Source organism: Glycine soja, chromosome 15 (assembly GCF_004193775.1).
Source record: "Glycine soja cultivar W05 chromosome 15, ASM419377v2, whole genome shotgun sequence".
Lineage (NCBI taxonomy): Eukaryota > Viridiplantae > Streptophyta > Magnoliopsida > Fabales > Fabaceae > Glycine > Glycine soja.
In genome coordinates, this window is record NC_041016.1 from 4,477,156 (window position 1) to 4,499,884 (window position 22,729).

General features: G+C 31.5%; 2 protein-coding genes across 7 annotated transcripts; both read left to right on the plus strand.

The window, feature by feature from the left end:
• Window positions 1-1,214: 1,214 nt before the first annotated feature.
• On the plus strand, window positions 1,215-11,571 carry LOC114387217 (MADS-box protein JOINTLESS-like). Of its 2 annotated transcripts, none has more exons than XM_028347358.1 (9): window positions 1,215-1,454; window positions 1,580-1,765; window positions 3,983-4,064; window positions 7,863-7,921; window positions 8,022-8,121; window positions 8,221-8,262; window positions 9,336-9,374; window positions 10,973-11,058; window positions 11,276-11,571. In XM_028347358.1, the coding sequence occupies exons 2-9, from the start codon at window positions 1,584-1,586 to the stop codon at window positions 11,319-11,321; spliced, it is 636 nt and encodes a 211-aa protein (XP_028203159.1). In that variant the 5' UTR covers window positions 1,215-1,454; window positions 1,580-1,583; the 3' UTR covers window positions 11,322-11,571. The 2 variants fall into 2 exon arrangements, with proteins under 2 accessions (XP_028203159.1, XP_028203158.1); XM_028347357.1 differs by having other exon boundaries at window positions 1,216-1,449.
• A 2,251-nt stretch (window positions 11,572-13,822) lies between these two features.
• On the plus strand, window positions 13,823-22,375 carry LOC114388701 (probable ubiquitin-like-specific protease 2A). Of its 5 annotated transcripts, XM_028349343.1 has the most exons (18): window positions 13,823-14,142; window positions 14,213-14,287; window positions 14,378-14,598; window positions 14,701-14,803; window positions 14,940-14,989; window positions 16,519-16,716; window positions 16,797-16,872; window positions 17,222-17,330; window positions 17,823-17,900; window positions 18,153-18,284; window positions 18,518-18,718; window positions 18,798-18,853; window positions 18,935-19,022; window positions 19,218-19,308; window positions 19,388-19,507; window positions 20,372-20,782; window positions 21,368-21,424; window positions 21,497-22,375. In XM_028349343.1, exons 1-18 carry the CDS (start codon window positions 13,956-13,958, stop codon window positions 21,941-21,943), a joined length of 2,700 nt encoding a protein of 899 aa, XP_028205144.1. In that variant the 5' UTR covers window positions 13,823-13,955; the 3' UTR covers window positions 21,944-22,375. The 5 variants fall into 5 exon arrangements, with proteins under 5 accessions (XP_028205144.1, XP_028205140.1, XP_028205139.1 ...); XM_028349339.1 differs by having other exon boundaries at window positions 14,381-14,598; window positions 21,368-22,375; XM_028349338.1 differs by having other exon boundaries at window positions 13,824-14,142; window positions 21,368-22,375.
• The last annotated feature ends 354 nt before the right edge of the window (window positions 22,376-22,729 follow it).

The window sequence follows — 22,729 nt, forward strand, 5'->3', positions numbered from 1 at the left end:
AGTGTGTATATTTCATACACTAAACAAAAAAATTATAATTCTAATGAGTTTTGTTTCTTATACATCCATTTTTCTTTTATCTTTTTTGTAAAGAAGGGGTTCAGTTAATAAAAAGTACACATAAAATTAATTAAAATAGAATGATCTATTATTAATTATTTTAAATATTTGTACAATATTTTTTAAAATATTACAAATGAAATTCTAAATATAGATTTGTAACTGTACATAAATCCTGAAAAAATATTTTTTCTTCTAGAATTAGTTATTTCATCTTTTTCAGAAATAACCTTTTTCTTTCATAGTCAACTTGAACTCAAGGTATATACGCTGATCCAAAAAAGAACTCAAGGTATATAAGCATGTTCAGATTTATTTGTCATTATTAATTAGTTGTATGCAATTAGGATCCGGGACGGACTCGGGAGTGGATCAAACGAGGGAGAATTTTTTTTTTTTTACATAATTATTTATATATTTTAATTTTAATAAATAATATTTCATAAATAATAAATTTAAAAATATTTATTATTAATTTTATTGTCCCATTAACCATGAAAAGAGGAAAAAATTTATATTGACGTTAACCATTAAATGTAACAAACCATGTCTCACTAGCACATTATATTAGGTGCAATTGAGCTAAATTATTAGTAAATTTTCCATACTTGACGTGTTAAATGTTTAATTAAATAAATAAATTTAAACTTAAAATTAATTATTTAAACAAGTCAAACACAACATTTATAAGTTAAAATTCGTTTTTATATATAGAGAGGAAATAAAATTACTAAATTCTATTATATGTTTGTATAAAATTATTTGACAGAATTTGTATGAAATTAGACACTATTAAATATATTATCGTCTAGCATTAAAATATTTATTGAATACTAAATTGATAAGTTAAAAAATAATATAAAGAAAAATCATATTAAAAATATAATCAAGTTATAAATGACATAAATAAGTCAAATTCAAGTTTTATTTTTTTAATAAGTAAAGTTTAAACTTTTAATTAAGTTGTTTTAAAAAAAATAAATGAGTTAAATCTGAACAAATCATTAGAGTAAATTACCCTATACTATGAATTAATTAAATATCATCTTAAACATAATTTTAAAACATTATTTTGAATCCTCTAAAAAAACATTATTTTGGAAATGTGTTGGGACGGGTGTCAGTATTAGGATGATCGTAAATGGGAGGAGATAAGAAGATTAAGATTGGGAATGGGAGTGGGAGAAAGATAAATGTGGCATATTCATGTCTTCCCCTCACCATTCTTTCTTTGGAGTCAAGGACTGGGGGGTTAGGTTTGTACTTAATTACGCTTCTTAATTTCTTCTTTATCGATCACCCATGATCTACCTGGCTAGCTAGCTAGGGTTGCTTCTGCTGCATTCTCGACCGCCAATCAAGGATTCTTCTGCGCTTCCATCTTAACAAGTAACGTAATCACCTTCCTTAGTTTAATTTCCTCTCTTACTGGAATTTTCCTCAGAAGTAAACTAAACAGAATTGGCTGCTAGCTGCATAAATAGTCTTATATATTCCCCTGATCGATCGAGTTGTTCAGGAAAATGGTGAGAAGGAAGATACCGATCAAGAAGATCGACAACGTAACTGCGAGGCAGGTGACATTCTCAAAGAGGAAGAGTGGTCTTTTCAAGAAGGCACGCGAGCTCTCTCTTCTCTGTGATTCTGAGATAGCACTCATAGTCTTTTCACCTGGTGGCAAGCTCTTCGACTATGCTAGTTCAAGGTACGTACTAATTTCCTCTTCTTAATTACTCTCTCGCTTAATTAGTTTGGTCAAATTCACCACAGAGAGAGAGAGAGAGATCAATTCACAAAAATCCAACTAGAAATCTTTAATTAATTAGCTATGATGACATATCCAAATTGCTTATCACTCGTATCAACTAGTACTAATTGCGTTGATATAGCCTTTTTTTCATCTTCCAATTCATGCACTATTCTTTCACTCGGTAAAATAGGTTCGCACGTTCCATATAGCAATATTACTGATGCTATAAATATCTGGATCCAAGTCCCATATCCTTACTCTTTGGAGTACAGCTTATATATTTATTGGACAATTTCTTTTAAGATCAATTGATTTTAAGTTGAAATTTAACATAGTATTAAAACAAACTATGATCCTGGGACCTCTGGCCCTCGTTTTCGTTACCATTACCCATCATTTGTTGTTCATACACCAAGTCACTAACAAAGAGATGAAAAGAAATGAAAGAAGTTGATAGGATATTTGTAAATATTAAGTGTCCAAAATATCACTACTCTATTAATATTTCTAACTTCCCTTTTTATCATGAAATTATAGATTGAACTGTTTAATATATACTTTATTCACATGCTCTTTCAATAAACTACTCGGTTGGGAATGTGCAGTGAGAATGTAACTCAGTAGGGAATGATTAGCTGTTGATGTTCATTGTGCTGTGTTATGCAGTGATGTAAGTCACTAGGGATGGAAGGGCAACAAGGAATTTGATATATGTTGAATGTCCCCCATATAACCTTTTTAATTATCTCCTTAATTTATAATCTATATATAACTAACACAAAGGAATTTTATATATATGCTGAATGTCCCCCAGAACAAAATCCATCGTATTTAGCAAATGCCATGAAAAATATCATTTACAAAAGGTTCAACTTGTATTCATCCTAGCCTAATGAATCCTAAGAAAATTAAAAACTCTTTGAAAGATGAAAAAAAGAAAAGCAAATCTATTAGAGACGGGAGAATTCTATATGTTATTTCTTCTAACTTTAGTAAACTTTTTTTTTAATAATAAGTTAATAACTGGCTAATAGTTTTCTATACGAATTACTAACTTAGTTAATTTTTATAATAATTAACTTATTCTATAAAAATTATTTGCACTTTTCACCAGAAAATTCTTAGTCAAGAGTTATTTCTTCAACTTTTTGAATATAAAATTTTATAAAAGCAAAATAAATTAATACGTACAAACTGTCGGCCGCCCCTAAACATGATCAAAATATTTTATGCCACAAAATTTAGCCAAAGATTCACCCAATTGACTAAAAGGAGATAGGGAATTTTATTATAATTAAACATCAAGTATTAAGTGGAACGAATTTAAAACGAATTAAAGAAAAGTTACAATCTATAAGTTTAATTTGTATGCATTGTTAATGTAGGAAAATATTATAAACCAATAAAAAATTATGTTAGGTATAATTTTCAAAGAAATTATTATAGAAGTAAATAAATTCACTATAATAGCTATCCTTAATTGAATAATAATGCAAAAAAATCACTATCAGTTCATTCCAATTAAATTCTAAAATTTATACCAACTAATTTATACACAACTTTCATCAGTATGCATGCAATGTCAGAATTTTACACTGTCAAACAAATAAGAAATTATTTTTGGTATGATTTTTTAGATAGTTAGTCTCTCCATTTCACTTTATACCATGTTTTAACAACAACAAAAAATATTTCAAATTAGTTGTCATTTTACAAAGTCAAAGAAGTATTAAATATTTTTTTTTGATGGAATACCCTTAGTGAAAGTAGTTGTCATTGTGTAGTAAATGAGAAAAAAAATTAATTAATTAGAGAGATAAATGATATATTAGAAAGTGACATAATATATATATATATTATAAAATCTAAAATATTAATTATATTTCTTAATTAATATTTGTATCAAAACCTTAAATGTCATAAAAGTAAAATTGAAGGAGTATTATAAAAATAATAAATCTATTTTTTATACAATTAGTTGTCCAATTAAATGTGGATATTTGTCTAAAATTTATAATAGATATTTAATGCAATTAAGTTGTTTATTTATTATTAGAAAGAAGATCCAAATGTTATTGTTTAAATAGAAAACATGATGATGGGGATACAAATAATTTAATCCAAGTTTTTCTCCTAAAGAGATTAACATGCAGTAGTTTTTGTTGTTTGAAGTATGCAGAAGGTAATTGAAAGGCATATTTTATGGTCAGAGCTGAACCTTGAAAAATTAGACCAATCATGTCCTACGGAGCAGGTACTTTTTACTTAATTTTTTAATTTCATTAGTGATGTTTAATTGTGTGTTCAAGCATTTGAATGGCAAAAAGAAAAACAATATTTGTGATTATGTATTTATGTTTCTTCTAAAGTGGATTTTATGACTATGAGGAAGAAATAATGTAATAAGTCACTCTTGTGTTTGGGACATAAATTTCAAATTAATATAACCTAAGTAATTAGTGAGAATGTGTCATGTCCCATCATTTTGAAATAGAATGATTACTAACAGGAGTTGGGGTTAGTAGAGAGAGTTAATTTCTAATAAATTAAGTAGTAGTAAATTATGATTTAAATTATTGTGGAGAGATTTATATATAATTATGATTATGCCTTAAATGACATTATCTTTCATGGAAAATACTAGTAGTTGGGAGAAAAAATTGAATGAGAACGACCGTACTTGTCTTGATGGAAATCTAGACGCCTAGTTGCTGATATCAATCTCATCTTTTGGACATGCTTCAAAACCAAATTGTAAGTTGACCCTTAAAAAGGAGAAATTATACTTACTATAACGTACTATATACTATATATTGCACCGGTCTGCTTTATACTCAATCTACAAAATTTGAGTTGACCCTTAAAAAGGAGAAATTATACTATGGTCATCATACTAGCTGTGGTCCTGGCCAATAAATGAATGACACGTGTCTTGTAGGATAGATGCACAGTAACGGCACAAAACGGAGATTTGAAATTTAAAAAACAAAATTATCAATTTAACGCAAATCACGCTACAGGTTAGTTAGTTGTTACTCCAACAAATAAGTGAATATTTGCCAAATGGTATTTCTTTCTTCTTATTTTTAATTAAAATAACAACAAATATCTTTTTCCAAAAATAATTGCTGTTGTCGTCTCTCTTCCTGAACGACAGAAAAATTTATCTTGTCCTCCATTCTTGTTGATTGATATCAATAATAATCTTTGTTTGCTTCTAAAAGAGAAAAGTAATGTCATGTGGTCCTGCCTCTGCAAATATGACTGGCCAGTTTGTTCAATGGAATTTGATATCATCCGTTGGTGCAAGAGTCATGGTTAGAACTTAGAAGAATTAGCAAACTAGAAACAGATTCTAATCAGCTATATTATATATAACTCTATTAAATGCTTTGTAGAGGAAATATATAACAATGCCTATATTATATACATCTTTAGAAAATTCATCCCCTATAGAGCAAGTAGAAACACAAACCTATCCGTTCAAAATGCAAAGAAAATGATACAGGGAGAAGAAAAAGAAAGAAAATCATGCATAAGGCATGGTTTGGCTTGACCAGTGTTTATTTTTTTCTTTATGGTATTTCGCTTCCTACTCTGTGATAACTGATAAGAATATGTACATTATATTCGAAACCAGATAACCACGACATTTGCGGTTCTATCCATTAAGCGTTGATTTAAGATTGTCGTTAATGCTTACGCCGTTAAGCTGTGTTGTTGTTCCTGGTTTGGTAAGTTGAACACGTGTTATCCATTTTGTTGGCCTGGACGATGACTGACGTGGTAATTCTGGACCGTAGTATAATTTATCCTTAAAAGTAAGAGGACAATACAAACCGGATCACATTTCTTCTTTTGCTAGTGTTTTCTTGCTCAAACCGTTTCATTTTCTGTTCCTTTTTCTTGCATGGAGGCTTAGGTTCAACCTCGGTCTTCTTCGCAAGAGGAAGAACCCACTAGTTGCAGCTCCTAGAAAGTAAAGTTAAAGGATGTTGGAGGTGACGACGGTTCAGGTTTTAACCATGCTTTTGGATATGGTCCACAAAACGCTTCTAAACACCTCCTAAAGACAAGCTCTTGGAACTAGAAGGTTATAGGTTCATGGATGACGTAGAAGATTCAGATGGGGAGGACCTACCAATAGGTGGTATAATGAAGTAGAGGTTGATAACTCGGCCCATATGTGCTTGGCCAAGTTCCACTATCGGATGAGGAGTGGAGAAAATGGTCGGAAACTCGGAAGAAATGTTTGGTGGTTAAGGTGCTTGGTAAGAGGATTAGTTTTTGTTTGCTAGAAACTAACTTAGGAAGTTGGACTAAGAATGGAAATACCAAGATTATCGACATGCCAAACGAGTGAAACGACTATAACTTAGTTGAATTTCCTACAGAGGAGGACTATAACCATGTATTCTATCATGAGTAGGACCCTTGGTTTATAGCAAATGACTAATTGATAGTACAAAGGTGGAGGCCTTTTTTGTATTCAATATTGTGGAATCTGTGAGAAGAGTTGTAGTATAGGTGAGGGTGCTAAGACGGCTCCCTGTTGAACTATTTAATTAATGAATGTTTCCTGGGTAGGTAAGTTCTGCTATATGGGAACCATGTTAAAAATTGATCACACAACTGATATTCATTCCAGGGGACATTTTGCAAGGGCTATGTGTGGAGTTAGACCTTAGAAGGGCCTATGGGGTTGGCTATTGCTGGATAATATGTATGTGTATGAGGGTGACAAAGAAGGAAAACCACAACATGCATGACATAAGGTGTAAGAAAAGTTGAACGAGGATAACTCTCAACATGACAAGGACCGGAGACACTCAATGTTTCTTTAATACCATAGTACATTGTTCCCTCCTTGCTACGAGTGGTTTTGGATGAGCGTCAATGTCAAGCATATTCGGGGCTTTTTAGCTTTTATATATTCAATCATGAATATTATTAGATGAAATTGTAGGGGTAAAGGGCGTAGAATTTTCGTCCCTATAATAAAAGATATATATGTGGAGAGCATGCTTGCTCCTTATTGTTTCTTATAGAAACCCACTGTGATGCTTCTAAAGCTAGAAAAATGATTTCAAAAGCATGGTTTTAATGACTGTGCCTTAGTGGACTCGAGAGGCCAGTCTTGGGGGATTTGGTCTGTTTGGAAGACTAGTGAATGGAAGGTTGAGGTCCTATCCAAGATAGATCAAACCCTACATCTGAAAGTCAGATTACATGTCGAGGATCCTTAGTGTGTAACTAGTAACTGCCGTTTATGGGAGCCTTAGGGAAAGTCCTCGAAAATAGCTTTGGCTAGAACCTAGAACTCTAGAATATCTTCAAGTTCTAATTGGTGGAGCCATGGGTGGTTCTAGGATATCCGCGGGTGCAAGTTTTTTTTTTTTGTCATCCCTAATCATAGACCTATTTTGCTTAAACCTCTCTTAACTTGAAATCAGGATGTGTTTCGTAGGCCCTTCAGATTTTAGACAATGTGGCTAACTCATTCTGACTTTGCGGAGTTTGTATCAACAATGATTCCAATCCTCATGATAAGTCTTCATTCAATAGTTTAGTGATGAATTGAAATACTAGATCAGAAGAGGGTGTTTGGAAATATATTTAGATAAAAGAGAACATTTACTAAAAGATTACAAGGAAATTGACCACACAAGATGTTGAGTTCCCTAATCCGTTTTAAGTCAATCTTCAAATTAAAAGACTTTAGAATGAGTTAGAGCTTTTGATGTCAATGGCTTAAGTTCAAGGACAAGAACTTCAGATATTTCCATTGCACAACTATATATCGTTAGGAGGAGGAGAAACTTTAGAATGAGTTGGAGCTTTTGATGTCAATGGCTTAAGTTCAAGGACAAGAACTTCAGATATTTTCATTGCACAACTATATATCGTTAGGAGAAGGAGAAACTTCAATATCTAGTCTTATAGTTTAACTTACATAAAACAAAGACTATATATATGCTTATCGTTTTTCTTGTTAGTATATGACATTTTTTTAGTAGTGTGAGCAGGTCTAATTTGTTTGGTGACTGTACAGCTTAGATGTAATTATGCTGATTTAAACAAGGAATTTGGAGACAGGACTCGTGAAATGAGGTATTTCTAACTCGGAACCTATTGATAATTTTATCACAAAAGTATTTATTCTATGATGCATTTATATCCACATCTATTATAATTTTACAATTTATCGTAGACAACTGAATGGAGAAGAACTGCAAGGATTGGCCCTAAGGGAGCTTCAGAAATTAGAAGAACGACTGGTCTCATCCTTGAACCGAGTTTATAAAGCGAAGGTTTATGATTCCCTCCTCTAACACTTTTTTTCTGGATTGGACAAATTTATATTTCTATTCATACTCTTTAACAGGGACAACATATGGTGTGTCTTTCAGGTTGAAAATTTTACAAGAGAGATCGATATTCTTAAGCAAAAGGTAGAGTTATTCTTCATCGTCAAGATATTAAACTTAACACACTGATCCATAAAATTTAAATTGAGAAAATTCCTTCTGATATGAAATCGTCGCAAACGAGATGGATTGTAGATGTGTTGGAGAAAAGAGCAGCCAAATGGAACCAATTCTGGTTCTTGCAAGTCCATTTTTTTTCTCTCTTTTACAAGTCTAAAGTAATTTGGCTTGTAAATTCTGAAAGGGCTCATCTTACACCAAAAAAAATTTGTAATCGTTAAATAGTTAAAATTTTTAAATACTACCAATTAACGTGATATTATAGTGTAATTGATCATAAAAATATAAACACCATATTGTTTCAATTTTCTTAAAAAATTGTACTTAAAATTTGTTGAAGTAAGGGTTGATGCGTAAAGCACAATGCATCACGTATATACTAATGTTTAGTACTTAAATCTGTCTCAATTTATAGGCTTTATCTAATGAAAATAGAATTATTAATATAATTATTGAAAGTACATAGGAACATTAAATTAGGAAATTGATATATAGATTACTGTAAAAAAAAAGGAAATTGATATATAGATGGTGCATCATATTATAATAACAGTTCTAGAATCTAGACATGGGGTGTTTAGAGAGCTTCTATATAGAATTTATTTAAGCTTATAAAAATAATTTATGACTCTCATAAATTCTTTTTAACCTATTTTAATATGTTTTATATATGATTAAACTTAGGACAAAATCTCATTTACTAACAAACAAAATATTATATATTTGGATTAATTCTATTGGTATAGCCTTTATCTAGAAAAACTCAAATTATTAGTATAATCACGAGTTTATACTAAGAATACGATGGTTTATATAAATATTTGATGTATTGATAATATGTATTAATTTTCTATATCAATTAAATTATTTGTTATTATAATGTATGACTATCACACTACTAATCCGGAATGTGTTCAACTGAAAGATGTCAAATATAGTTTGTCATCATAATATTGTTGCAACATACGTTTGTCTTAATAATCTCTCTCACTCTGGCTCCATGATGTTTAGTTATCACTTCTCATTTCTCAATGCAGGGAAACAAAATCATGGAAGATAACAGGCTGATGAAACAGGTGATGGGTTTTCACTTAATAGTCTTTCTATTATTTCATTACCATAAAATAAAATTCGAGATAGAATCGGTTGCATAGTTACAAGTCCAAAGACTCGCACTAAATTTAAACTATTAATTAATATATATAGATTAACCCTACAGCTTATAACATCTTAACATATATAGTACTAGTATCTTTAACATTAAGTAATTAGTTACCTTCAATTAATCACAGTTCCACAACCGTAACCTTCCCAACTGCACATGGGTACGTATTTGTTCATAATTTTGCGAGTTCTTCCCATAATACCTTCAGAGTCCCACTTCCCATTATACCCCGCTACAGTCATCCTTGCTTGATTACACTCGGCTAGGTTTGCTTTCAATTTGTTGTATTTTGAGACCATTTACAAATTGCAACCGAGAATCTCTCATTTTTGTCTTCCCATAGATCCTCATGCATTTTCCATGTAAGATATTGTAAAGTGCAAATTTGGTCTCGCCCGTGTTCATGATCTATGACACTATAGCATGGATTGAACTTTCCACAAGTCTTCTACTTCGGATTCAATGTTCCTTCCTTCGGTTTGTTTACAGTTCATTCCATAAATTCTCATTTTCTTCTTGTTCGAAAGGATTTTTCATAGCACGTGCTCATTCCTCATTGTTGTCGCCTCGCAAATTGCACCTGAGTGAATAGATTCCAAGATTAATTATGACTCGAGGTAAGGTCATAATGGAACAATGTGACTTCCCTCTTGGTCTGTAGGGAAGAACATCATTCAAACAAAATGTTATACCAAATGACATTCTTATCAACCATGAGTCTACGTTTCCATTTTCCAAGGAAACACAATTGAAGAGATTAAGATAATTGACCCCAACCCTCCCCTTTTTAGGCTGACATGCATGGTTGATTCCAACTCACCAATAAGCTACTACTCTCTTATTTATGTCTCTGCTTGTTCATAATTTTTTTTGTCTTAATCCCCCGTTTATCATAAAAAAGAAATCTTGATTAATTTAAAGTTTGATAAAAAATAAATAAAATTTAATCAATAATTATTTTCGCTCAAAATAAAAAAAAAATCTTTGAATGTTTAGAACTCTCTTTGGGACTTTACAAAAATGATAAGAAATATAATGGGTACTTGTTAGAATTAATAATTCGGCCACTAAAGATAAGATGCTTACCTTTCCTTTTGAGTTTTGACCGATCTCTTTCTCATAGAACTTAATAACAGTTGCTAGATTGAGAACTTTCATGTATTTCCCCCTACCTGTATATCTATGTCTATACTAACATTTCCAATGGTTGTAACTATATAATTTTTTTAAAAGAAAATACTAACAAGTGTTTTTAAGATATTGAATATGAAATTAAAAGTGATAAAATGTCTTTAATTTATGAAAAAAGTGTTAAAAGTATACTCTATTGTGATTTTCAATGTAATCCAATCATAATTATGAATAAAAAATATTTATTTTAAATAATGTTTTTTTTTATAAAAAAATCTCTCAAAATAATTAATGTTTTTAAGACACTCGATACAAGACATTTTTTTGTTAGCATATAATTTTTTTCCTTAATATTGTTCCTCTTCTTTGTCATTGTAGAGGATAAAACCGAGGAATGAAATATGTTCGGTCCAGAGACACGAGCATGAACAAGGCCGGTCCTTTGACACCTCCCTCACGTTGGGGTAAGTTTCTGGAAGGCGTGCGACTAATTCTTGAAAAAAATCATAATGAATTTTGTTTTTGTAGTGTTTTAGAACTCGTGAATAAATATTGTGAGGAATAACAGGAAACAAAAATCCGAATGTTTGATTATAAGACAATAAAAACTTAATTATTTTCATGCATGCAACTCGAATGATTGTTTGTAAAAATGATTAGTTGTTTTGATTTGCCTTGCAGGCTATCTTTTCCTGCTGGCTCAAAGTACAGAGTTTCTGAGCAATGAGGGGACCATGATACTGCGTTTTAGTTAGTGTGAAAAGGAAGAGTGAATCACCAAGGATAAAATGGTTCACGTATATATATGGTGGGTCATCTCTAAGTTTAGAACAATGACATTCTACGATTGCCCCAACTGAATATTTATTTTCTAGTAATTCGTGTTTGTTAATTAGTAGAACCTTCTTAATGGATATGGTTTAGGTATGATATTATCTCCATATTTGTGAGGAAAATGATTTTAGTTTTCCTTCTCATATCTATACTTCAATCTATTACTTCTTTAGTATTAAAATTAAGTTAAAAAATCCACACAAAACAAAATTTAATTAACAGTACATCTAACTTAATTAGGAAAAAAGAAGATTTGAAATTTTGAACGTTATAATGGGAACTAATTCAATAATTTTTATTACTATTGTATTTAAAATTCTTTATGGGTATATAAATACACATATTATTAGTTTATGCATACATTAAACTATACTGTGTGGTTTATGATGCGGTGGATATCAAATTTCTATTTGATTTTTGTAAAGTGAAGAGTTGCACTTTAAAAAATAAAGTATATTCATGAGAATTATGATAAAATCAAATATGTGTGTGTGATCTATTATTATATTGGATATCAAAATCATGTTTTGACGGATTATTTTGTATTATCATTTATATGTTTAAAACTTAGGATATGTTTGGATTTTCGTTTAAAATACAGTGCATGAATTTTAAGAAAAATTTAATGATTTAGAAACTCAATTTTATAAAAGAAAGAGTTTAAGTGTTTTTGTAAATCCCATTTTGTCTTAAAAGTCTGTTTGTGACAATAAAACAAACATACACTTAATCATGTGCATGGTAACCCAATTGAACACCGTTGACATTTAGGAAGTCATGATTTGCACTAGTTATGCATCATTGTGACAATATTATGGTATGATTATATGCAAAAATAGATCTAGTTAATGCTAATTTACTAATTTACTTTAAGCACAAATTGTTCAGCTCAGCACTTGATCTCTGTTCTAGCCAGTAGCTAGTCACTAACAATGAGCACCAACGGGGCTATATAAGCACAAGTGTGAGCTATAGAGGTTGTTAGCTATGTTGATCTTAATTCAAGGTTGATCTTAATATACATCTTCGTGCTTACTGATTACCTATGATTTAATTATTCGGCATCGAAACTAAGTATAAGATCGGGCCTACGTCGAGTTTCCTTTAATTCTTTGGTAAAAAGTTATCCAAGCTTATTATAAAAATAATATATGGTTCAATTTCATCCAATTTAGATTTAATATCAAATTTAAGTTATAGCAATGTTTTGCATTTTGGTTTGTCTTAGTTTTTCAGTATTTTTAAAATTATTTATTTATTTATATTTATATAAATTTTAAAAGAGAAAAACACCATGACAATATAAAATATCATCCCGTCACAATTTATATGTATTAATAAATTTATTAGGTTTTCTAATAACTATTTTAAAAATTATAATGATGCATTATTTATGATTGAATGATAATATAAAATTATTTTAAATTTTGTATAATTATTAAATTCATTTTAAAATTAATTTTACTTTATTTACTAATAATTTTTTTAAATATAATATAGAATTAAATAACATCTTAAAACCTCATGAACTTTAAAAATGACATTTATATCATCATAAATAATAAAATAACAAAAGACCAATATTTGACTTTGATATTAATCATCATACAAGTCACATAAAGTTAATTAAAAGTGTGAAAAAAAATTATGTACTCCCTCCATCCTATAATAGTTACTGTATAACAAGATAAATAAATTTCAGAATAACTAATTTTTTCATTTACATCTTTTATAATATTAATAATAGATAAAAAATCTATAAATAAATTAATACATAAAATTAATTTTATAAAATTATTATTTTCTCTTGCTATTCACTACTAATTAGTTTTTCATTACGAGCAGGAAATATTATATTAAATTCTATTTCAATTATTATTAGATCAAATTTTGATTTTAAAAAAATAAATTGACGGTCTAAATTGATTTTGATTTAAATATTTGTTTGTTCTGATAATTTAGTGTATTTTTTTTTTGTTTTAATTTACGTTTGTTTGCTTTTAGTTTTTAAACCACTACAAATAATATTTTATTAGATCAAATTTTGATTTTTTTTAAAAAAATCAAATTGACGGTCAAAGTTGTTTTGATTTAAATATTTTTTTTGTTCTGATAGTTTGGTGTATATTTTTTTCTTGTAATTTTTTTGTTTTAATTATTATAAATTATGTTAAACGACTGCAAATAATATTTTAAACATTAAAAAAGTGATATCTAAAATTTTATAAAGAAAAAAAAAACATAATTTATAAGAATTAATTATTTTTTTTACAGAAAATCACTGAATTACAGGGTCTAAGCCATGAATTTAATTTGGTGGAAGGAAGTTGACTGGAGCGAGTGAAGTGAAGAAGGTACCGTCCATCGATTAGTTGAAATAGAAAGAAAGGAAAAGGAAATCCTAAAGACAAACATTGCTTCTCCAAATCCAACAAATGCATATATAAATATAATAACGCATAACACTTTATCAAACTGACATTTCTGATTTTCTTCGTTTTCCGAATCGGTTTCACTCACTCGCTCCATGACTCGGCGCACGCGATCATCTTCTTCTTCTTCTTCCTCCACCAAGAAATTCGAAGTTTTTGAGTTCAATGACGAAGACGAGAACGTCGAGAAGACCTCTCGGAGGATTCTCCGCAAGCTCGCGAACCCTAGCACTAGCAGGTCTCGCTCTTCCCCCGTCACCAAATACGACTTCCTCCAAGCCTGTAAGTCACACTCACTCACTCCATTCTTTCAATCTCTCCTTCCTTCATTTCTCATCATTCTTCTCTGCAGTTGCGAGCGGTACCAATTCCAAACCTCTCTCCAACGACGTTACCGCCGATCCTATTGACCTCGATTCCGAACAAGGTATGGATCATCCATGCACCAACTCTTTCGTCCTTCTTCGTGTGCCTGATTATCGTTTATGTGTTTTTTCTCATGTTTCGTGTGATTCAGAAGAAGATGAAATGGAGCGCTCACCGGTGGAAGTTGCCAACAAACCTTTAGAGGTTGTTGTTGACGACAGCGACGATGGTGATGGCGGCCGTGGTCACGATGTTGTTGATAATCAAGGCAAATGTGATATTCCGTGTTCAATAGACACACTGCTGCAACACTCCGCTGATGAAGAGATTCCAGGCCACTCTGATTTCGTTGAAAGCGATTTTGACTGGAAAGTAATTATTAATCATTTTCTTTTGCATGTCATGCTTTTCCTTGCTTCGGGCGAAAGAAAGTCGTGGATTTTTTCGTTGACTGTTAATTTAATTTTGTTACAGAATCAGTCACTTGATGTGGTTTCTGATGCCGCCGATAGTAATCAAATAAGTTCCTCTTCGACTTCAACTTCTACTTCAACTTCAAATCCCTCAGAAGATGAAGGTATTCTTTTTCCTTGCTTTAAGATTTTCCAAGCGACATTTGGGGTATTGTTGTTTTGCTAATCAGTACTGACCGTCTCTTATTATGTACTGGTTTTTTCTTTACTAATTGTCAGTTTTGATTCTTGTTATTTTAGTTAACTTCGGAGACCAGCTAGTGGAGCATGATTCTGCTGCATTTGAAATTGTAAGTGTACTTGTCATGATTTCATAATTATTTGCTTAATTGTGTTACCTGATTGTTGTAGTCTGTGGAGATTGCATATGAAAACTTCGGTTTCATTTTGGAAAAAAATGAAATTTGTTCTACGTTCTCTTATCTCTTTTGCTTTAGGGGGAAAGAAATCAGATTATGGCATTTTAAGTAATAGTATCATGACAATTAAAGTAGGAGAGACCACAAAAGGAAGGAATGAGGGAATGTGGGAGAGTGTGTGTGTGTGTGTTTTTAAATGAGAAACTTTTTTTTATTGGCAAATGTTAGTTGTTAATTGTTAGTTTTTTGTTAGTCTGGGATTCGAACCCATGACCTCTCCTCTTCACCACCAAGCCAACCTTATAACTAACGGGAAACTTCTTAAGATAAGAAATGGGAACCTTTAATGATAGCCTTCAGATTACATTTAAAAACAACTGACAACTAAGACTAAAACACCCTTAAGTGAATGCATGTGACTCTATTATCTTCATACTCACGACAATTCACATTCAGGAATCATCAGACTTGTTATTGACTTGCTTAATCAAACGAACTCCCGCCGCCGCCATATCTCATGCTTGACTTTGACAACCCTCTGTAATACCAAAATGAAAACACCCTTGGCTTCCCATGCAACCCAAACAACAAAGGCCTCTTGCTCCAAAAATCATTACTCCATCACCAATTCTGTCACGACAAAGCCATGTCAGCTTCCATCGCCATCCTCTCCGATGCGAGACTCCACTTGAACCCAAACAAATAAGACCTCTTCATAAGAAAATCCCTCACATTGAAATGATCCTCTGAATTAACGTTCACATGGTTTTGGTTCTTTCTCGGAGAGTGCTCATTGGCAAAGGATGGTGGAAAATTGTGTCATTGTCGAGGTTTTGAATGGTTCTCACGACCATCATCGGTGGAAAATTGGCATAAAGGGTGAATCAGTGTTAATCTTAGTCTTAAAATTGATTTGATTTTGATTACTTGTTGATGTTGAAAAAAAATTATTCATGTGAAAACTCATCACAGGATAATTTGAAATTGGAAGAAGTGTATGTAGAAAATTATTATGTTAAATGACCTAAAAGGTATGTGTGGTGTTGAGATTCCTTTTAAAGGAATGTTGTATAAAATGGAATTATTTATTTCCTTGCTATAGTGTTATGTTATTCTGCACTTTTGTTGGTTTTCCTAATGGTTGATATGATAGACCTCTTTTTTTTTTTACAATTATTTTGAAAACTAAAATCTGTTATTTTTTCACCCTTTTTGATACTCTTCAATTCATTTGGTTTGCTTGTGATCTGATCTGTCAACTCAGTCTTAAAAGATAGTTTCTAAAACCCTGTTTATTATTGTACATACATGTAACTATAGATCTTTCATTGCAATGGTTTTTATTTAATAATATTTGCTTTAAAGTGAAATATTTTATGCTTAATCTAGTTCTTTGCGACATTGAATGCATGTATGAATTTCTTTTTTTCCAATAAACTGTACTGGTTTCTTATGTGCAGAACGACATAGAAAAGGTGGTTGATGTCATCCCTGATTTTATTCAATATGAGGATTTATATTCCACTAGGTCTTGGTTAACATTCTCATGCAACTCCCTGAAACTTGACGGCTCAACAATCAATAGAACGAGGGAAACTTTTAAAATTGAGTGGGCAACTGAAGAGATTATAAAAATTGAATCATATTGGTTTGGAAATGTAAGTTGCTTTTTCTTTTCTTCTTTTTTTCTTGTTTTATTAATCTCTCATAAATAAATTTGATTGTCTTCTGTCTGTAGATTGAAACAGCCTCGATCATCCTTATCCTTAAACCAAAGGATTATACAGAAGCTGAAAATACAAATCAAAATCCAGGTGTGACTATTTTTGAAATTTATGTTAATGATATTTTTTATGTGCATCAATACAGAGTATATATGTTCTCTCCTTATGTTTTTAAATTTGAAATTCTTAATTAATTGCAATTGTGTTGGTGAGTATATGGATATGATTTTCATTTCATTTATCCTTTTTTTTTTTATTTGATTTGATATTCCATTTTAATAAATTCCCTTATTCAAGGATAATTTAGACGGACACCATACTATTTGCTGGTTATAATTTTCTGTCTATTTTTTTATTTTTAGGTTGATCATCTTGTTATAATTTAGACAGATGTACCTCATGTCAAACCTATCAATAATTTGCTTAACAATTTGTGCAGGTTTTAAGCTGTTGAAATTTGCAGTCTATGATTCGTGTTGGTACAAGGCAGAAGAGGCAATCAAACTATTGGACATGAGATACACAGATATATGGAGTACATTTCTTGAGTAAGAATGTTATTTGTAATTCAATGGAGTGTAAAACATATTTTCTAATTGTAATGATGTTTGCTTTTATAACCCAAATTATGTATTTTACTATTTTTATGGATCAAAGAAAGCATGACAAATTCTCTTATCATCACTGATCATAGGAAATGAAGAGCAAGGCTGAAGGTGTATCTATATAATGTTGTGCTCTCTCTGCCTTAATTAATATATAATTCAACAGGGTGATCATTTTCAACTTAGATAGATTTCATATGTCTATATCAATTTGTATTATGTTTTAGTATCTCATCCTATTTAGTTTTCAGTTTCTGTCGTGGTGAGATGGATTTCAGTTTGTATTAGTTTCCAGTGTTGTTTTTCGTGAAATGTTATCCTCATTTTGTCTTTCAATAGTCTTTTTTTTGGATGCTTTAATACTTAACTGTTCAATTGTCTGTTGCTCAATATTATAAGGTGTTTATTAGGGTTACATTTTATTCCCCCATGCAGTATTGATGAAGAAAACAATGGAAATATTTCTGCATTGGGGAAGGACTGCTTTTTCTCTCAAAAGCATTATTTTCCCAAGTAAGTCCAACATTTTTACTTCCGTTATTGCACTTTTTTGAAATATGATCTGTGGCATCGAGTGTTATAATAAACATACCCTTAGCTTGTTTTTGCATGCCACTCCATAAAGCTTGGTTCTGATGGTTAAAATCTTTTGACTTTTGTGCATTTATTTAGCAATTCTATTTTTGGTATTAGGAAATCTCTATCAGTTTAGTATGATAATTATTGATGAGAAATTATTTGTTAATGTAATAATGTATTCTGCAGCTTTGATGAGGCTTTTGATGAGGTTATTTATCCGATGGGGGAGCCTGATGCTGTTTCTATTAGTATGAGAGATATTGAGCTTTTACAGCCTCAGACATTCATTAATGATACTATCATTGACTTTTATATCAAGTAAGCATAGTAGCAGAAATTATAACCTTTATGGATTCAAGCCGAGGATGTTTCTGCAATTTATTATTCAGAAAGTAGTGTTCACCCATCTTTTCTCATAAATGCACATATTTGATCTTTATCAGTCTCACTTCGTTTTTTAGCCTGATAGAAATTGATTTGAAAATCTTGTTATAAAATTCCCCATTGTTTGTCATATGAACTGACATTTGCTAAATCTGGCATATCTATAGGTATTTGAAAAGTAAACTCCCAACTGATGAACAGAACAGGTTTCACTTTTTCAATAGCTTCTTCTTTCGTAAGCTTGCTGATTTAGACAAAGATTCATCAAGTGCTTGTGATGGTAGAGCAGCATTTCAACGTGTACGCAAATGGACAAGAAAAGTGAACCTTTTTGAAAAGGATTATATCTTCATTCCCGTAAACTACAGGTAATAGTCCCAGGCAATATCTTGCTTGCAGCATATGGATTTTGTTGCCTCTCAAGAATTATATGTGTCTTGATGACAGTCTTCACTGGAGTTTGATTGCCATTTGTCATCCGGGTGAAGTGACATGCTTCAAAGGTAAGATATCTTTCCTTTGAGTTATTGTTCTATTTCTTATTCGGCTATTCTTCATGTTATTTGATTGTCTTGTCGATGAAGAAATTAATGAATCTTCCAAAGTAGCTTGCATCTTGCACATGGATTCCCTTAGAGGAAGTCATAAAGGTCTCAAGAATGTTTTCCAAAGGTAGCTTGCTGATAGTTTCCAAAGGTCTCTTCTTAGAATTTCATTCCATACAAAAATTGTTGATATGAACTACAAAATTTAGTTGAAATGAAACTTTATTTAATCAAGTAAAAACTTGTTTAAGTAGAATTCATCTGTTTTCTGTCATTGTACTGAATCTGACAATGCTTTCTTTTATATCTTTTGAAATGACAGTTACCTATGTGAAGAATGGAAAGAGAGGCACAGTAATGTGGTGGATGATGTTTCTTCTAAATTTTTACATCTGAGATTCATCTCACTTGAGGTAGTCTCTTTCATATAAATATAAGGAATCCAGTGCAACTTTTTATTGACTTCTGTTTTTTCTTTCTTTTCTATTTCAGCTCCCCCAGCAAGAAAATTTATATGATTGTGGTCTCTTTTTGCTACACTATGTGGAACGTTTTCTGGAAGAAGCTCCAATGAACTTTAACCCTTTCATGATAACAAAGTCCTCCAACTTTGTGAGTGGACTGCCCATTGCATCAAAACTTGAACATGATATGTAATATCATTTTGCATTTTCAGTGATATAATATTTGACTAAGTTTCATTTCAATTTCTCAAGTAGCATCATTGTTGTTGTATCTTGCATTCATGATTCTCCAATCAGATGATGCTCTGGCTGGTTCCATCAAGTGCTATGCTGGACAAGAAAATTTTAGGAAAGTCGTGACAATATGCATGCTCCTATGGCACTCTGCCTTTTTTTTTCTGAAATTAAGAAGAGATTAGGGAACTTCAATTAAGGAATATATGAGCTAAACTAATGAAGTCATTCCCTGCATTTAGTTCAACCAAAGCAGTGAATGTCTAAAGATGACTTGTCATAAGCTGCTGTAAAAATATTTTATTTGGAGAAATCTTTTGAGCAATTGATTACATATTGTAGACATGATATGTGAAATGGTTCCTCGACACATAATTCAGTTCATTACATGTACAAATGATGCTCCTATTTTTCCTTACAGTGTCTTTTTATCTCCTCCCAAAGATTGTAATGTTCTTATGCAAAGTGTTTTACACTCTATTCTGTTTTTTATCATTTATTTATTTATTTTACATAAGCTTGTCAATTTTTGATTGCATTTGGTACTTGTGTTAGGGTGTATCAGATGTGTGTTTGGTTGCTTGTGAGTTTACCTTTATTTTACCGACTGGGTTACTTAGATGAATAGTCTTTCTTAATTACCAACATTCTACATGTGTCTGTTTTTAGTGGCACCTGCATTTATAAAAACATCTTGACACTGGTCTGTGTGAGATGCTACATGTTTCATTTGTTAATATTTGCAGTTGAGTCACAGTTAAATTTCTCTTTTTTTCAGTTGAGCAGTAATTGGTTCCCTCCACCAGAGGCTTCTCTGAAACGATCTCATATACAGAACCTAATTTATGATATATTTGAAAATAATTCTTTGCATGCACCTCCTACTGATTGCCTTGACAAAGGTCATCCCTCTGAAGATCCTTCCATTATTGTCAATCCCAAAGTGGAAGAAGATTCCCTAAGGGGTTGTTATCCAGCCTTGTGGCATGGGAAAAATCCTTCGAATTCCTCTACTGAACTGGAGACTACTGATATTCAGTATCCAACAGCTTCACACATAAGAGTTCCAATATGTTTGACAGGTTCTGGACTTGTTTCCAAGGACTTACAAGCGGCTGTTGTAACTTCACATTCTGATTGTCTGCAGATGCCAGCATGTCATCAGAGGGGCTTCCTGTCACCATTAGAGGTAAAGGAATTTCAATCATTGAATTGATTACTGTGATTATTAATATTAGTTTCATATTATCTTCAATTTGTTCCTATTCTGCTGGTATGTTTTCTACTCAACGTTAGCCTACCTTGAAAGACGACCCAGGGTTGCTAAATGCAGATCCTATTAATTTTCTATCTGGAATTGTCATAATATAGATGTATGTGTTTATTAGAAGCTTTAACTACATATTTTTTAGGTGTCTGAGTCATGTTAAAAGCATTTCTACGGCAGATGGAATTAAAAGGAATGATCTACCGGCAACATAGTTTCAGCTTCTGCCCTTGATACAAGGGGGTAGGCGAACTTGGACAGCCTGTGAACAATTCATCCCAAAACTCAAATATATGCCACTAAATCACAAAAGTAAAATATAAATGAAATGTGTAGAAAAATTCATTAGTTTGACATTTAGAATAAAAAAAGCTTGTGATATTTCACAGGCTAGAATGTCAAGTGAAATAAAATGGTTACCCAGTTATTCATCTGCTTAAAGTAGTTAAATCGACAGCAAAAATCATAAAGCAACTGAAGAGTTCCACTTTTCTTGCTCTAATACAGGAAATTGAAGAGTCTGGTGAGGAGACTGCTTTATCATTAGAGAGAGAAAATTCTCAGGTTGGTATATTGGCATATGATTTCCCATCTACATATGTCAGCAATGATCATAGAGCATCAGAAACATTTCAGGATGGATTCTCTGTAAATTTTGTGGAAGCTGTTGAGAGCCATTCTCATTCAAGAACATCGAATACAGCTACTCATGAAGACCAGCCTCTTGAGAAAATCGAGGAGTCCAGCATTCCAGACAAGATAGTACTTGAGTATTTATCAACCTCTGGCTCTGGTGATGATGTTAAAGACTACATTGTTCCGGATTCTCCTGACGCAAATGATGTTGATGTGAGTGTTAAGTCTCGTTCCTCAGTCCGGAATAATATGAATTCAGCAGCCCATCAAATATTTGATTTGACTCACAATACAAGTGTTGAAGATAATACTTTAGTTAGCAAGGAAGAGCCACTAGCATTTGATTCTGATGAACGAGATGCCAAGAGGCCAAAGCTTATGAATGCAGGTGGTCCAAGTCGCAGATTCACTAGAAGCATGATAAAAAGAACGTGTAATGTCGTGTAAATAGTGTTAGTAGCAGCAGGGTGGTTATAAGCAAATTAAATGTTAATATATGAAAGCATTAACCGCAAACCAATGACGTAGGAGAAAAATAGCTCAAAAAGGTTTTGACCGTGTCAACATGTGGCCCCAAATGGTGAAGCATTTTGCGTAAACCCCTTGCCTCACACCACTGCAGGATGACGTATAAAAATGTATAATTTTTTGGTATAATTTTGGTGGGACTGTTTTAATTTAGACAAAGCCGCCCAAACTACTTCATTGTGTAAATATATATAGTATTCTAAACGTGTAAGTATCGTTTAGCCCTTTCTGGTTCATTCATAATATTTAATGTTAGTTTGGTTTGTCCTCTTTTCTCAAGATGGATGAACCAGCCTAACAGGTGATCAGTGACTAATATTTACTGAAAAATATGTTCAAGTATTCTGTTCAGGACCATAACTCGGATTTTGTTTGGGTGTGTTTAGTTAGATTTTCACATACACTCACGAACTATTTAATTTTAGTATTCTTGATCTAATAACTTTGCCCTAAATGTTAGTGTACATTTTTTACAGAGTCGTGGGTTAAGAATTTAAAAAAGGAAAAGTTTTATTGAGAATCATATGGAATTACTTTTAAAAATGATAAGAGTGTATTTTTATGCATTTTAATAAACAAAATACTTTTTTAAATAAAAAAGTTCAAGAAAATTAATGTTGATAAAAAAAGATGAAGTGATGAATTAGAAATGTGCCTTTTGTTCAGTAAAATTATTTTTGATAAAAAAAAAAAAGATTTTGAACT

Excerpts from the sequence above, each read along its gene's own strand:
- LOC114387217 (XM_028347358.1), top strand. The coding sequence starts at position 1,584 with ATGGTGAGAAGGAAGATACCGATCAAGAAGATCGACAACGTAACTGCG. Across the intron at positions 9,375-10,972 it reads ATAACAGGCTGATGAAACAG|AGGATAAAACCGAGGAATGA; the intron begins GTGATGGGTTTT and ends TTGTCATTGTAG. Across the intron at positions 11,059-11,275 it reads GACACCTCCCTCACGTTGGG|GCTATCTTTTCCTGCTGGCT; the intron begins GTAAGTTTCTGG and ends TTTGCCTTGCAG.
- LOC114388701 (XM_028349338.1), top strand. The coding sequence starts at position 13,956 with ATGACTCGGCGCACGCGATCATCTTCTTCTTCTTCTTCCTCCACCAAG. Across the intron at positions 17,901-18,152 it reads CAAAAGCATTATTTTCCCAA|CTTTGATGAGGCTTTTGATG; the intron begins GTAAGTCCAACA and ends TGTATTCTGCAG. Across the intron at positions 19,023-19,217 it reads CTCAAGAATGTTTTCCAAAG|TTACCTATGTGAAGAATGGA; the intron begins GTAGCTTGCTGA and ends TTGAAATGACAG.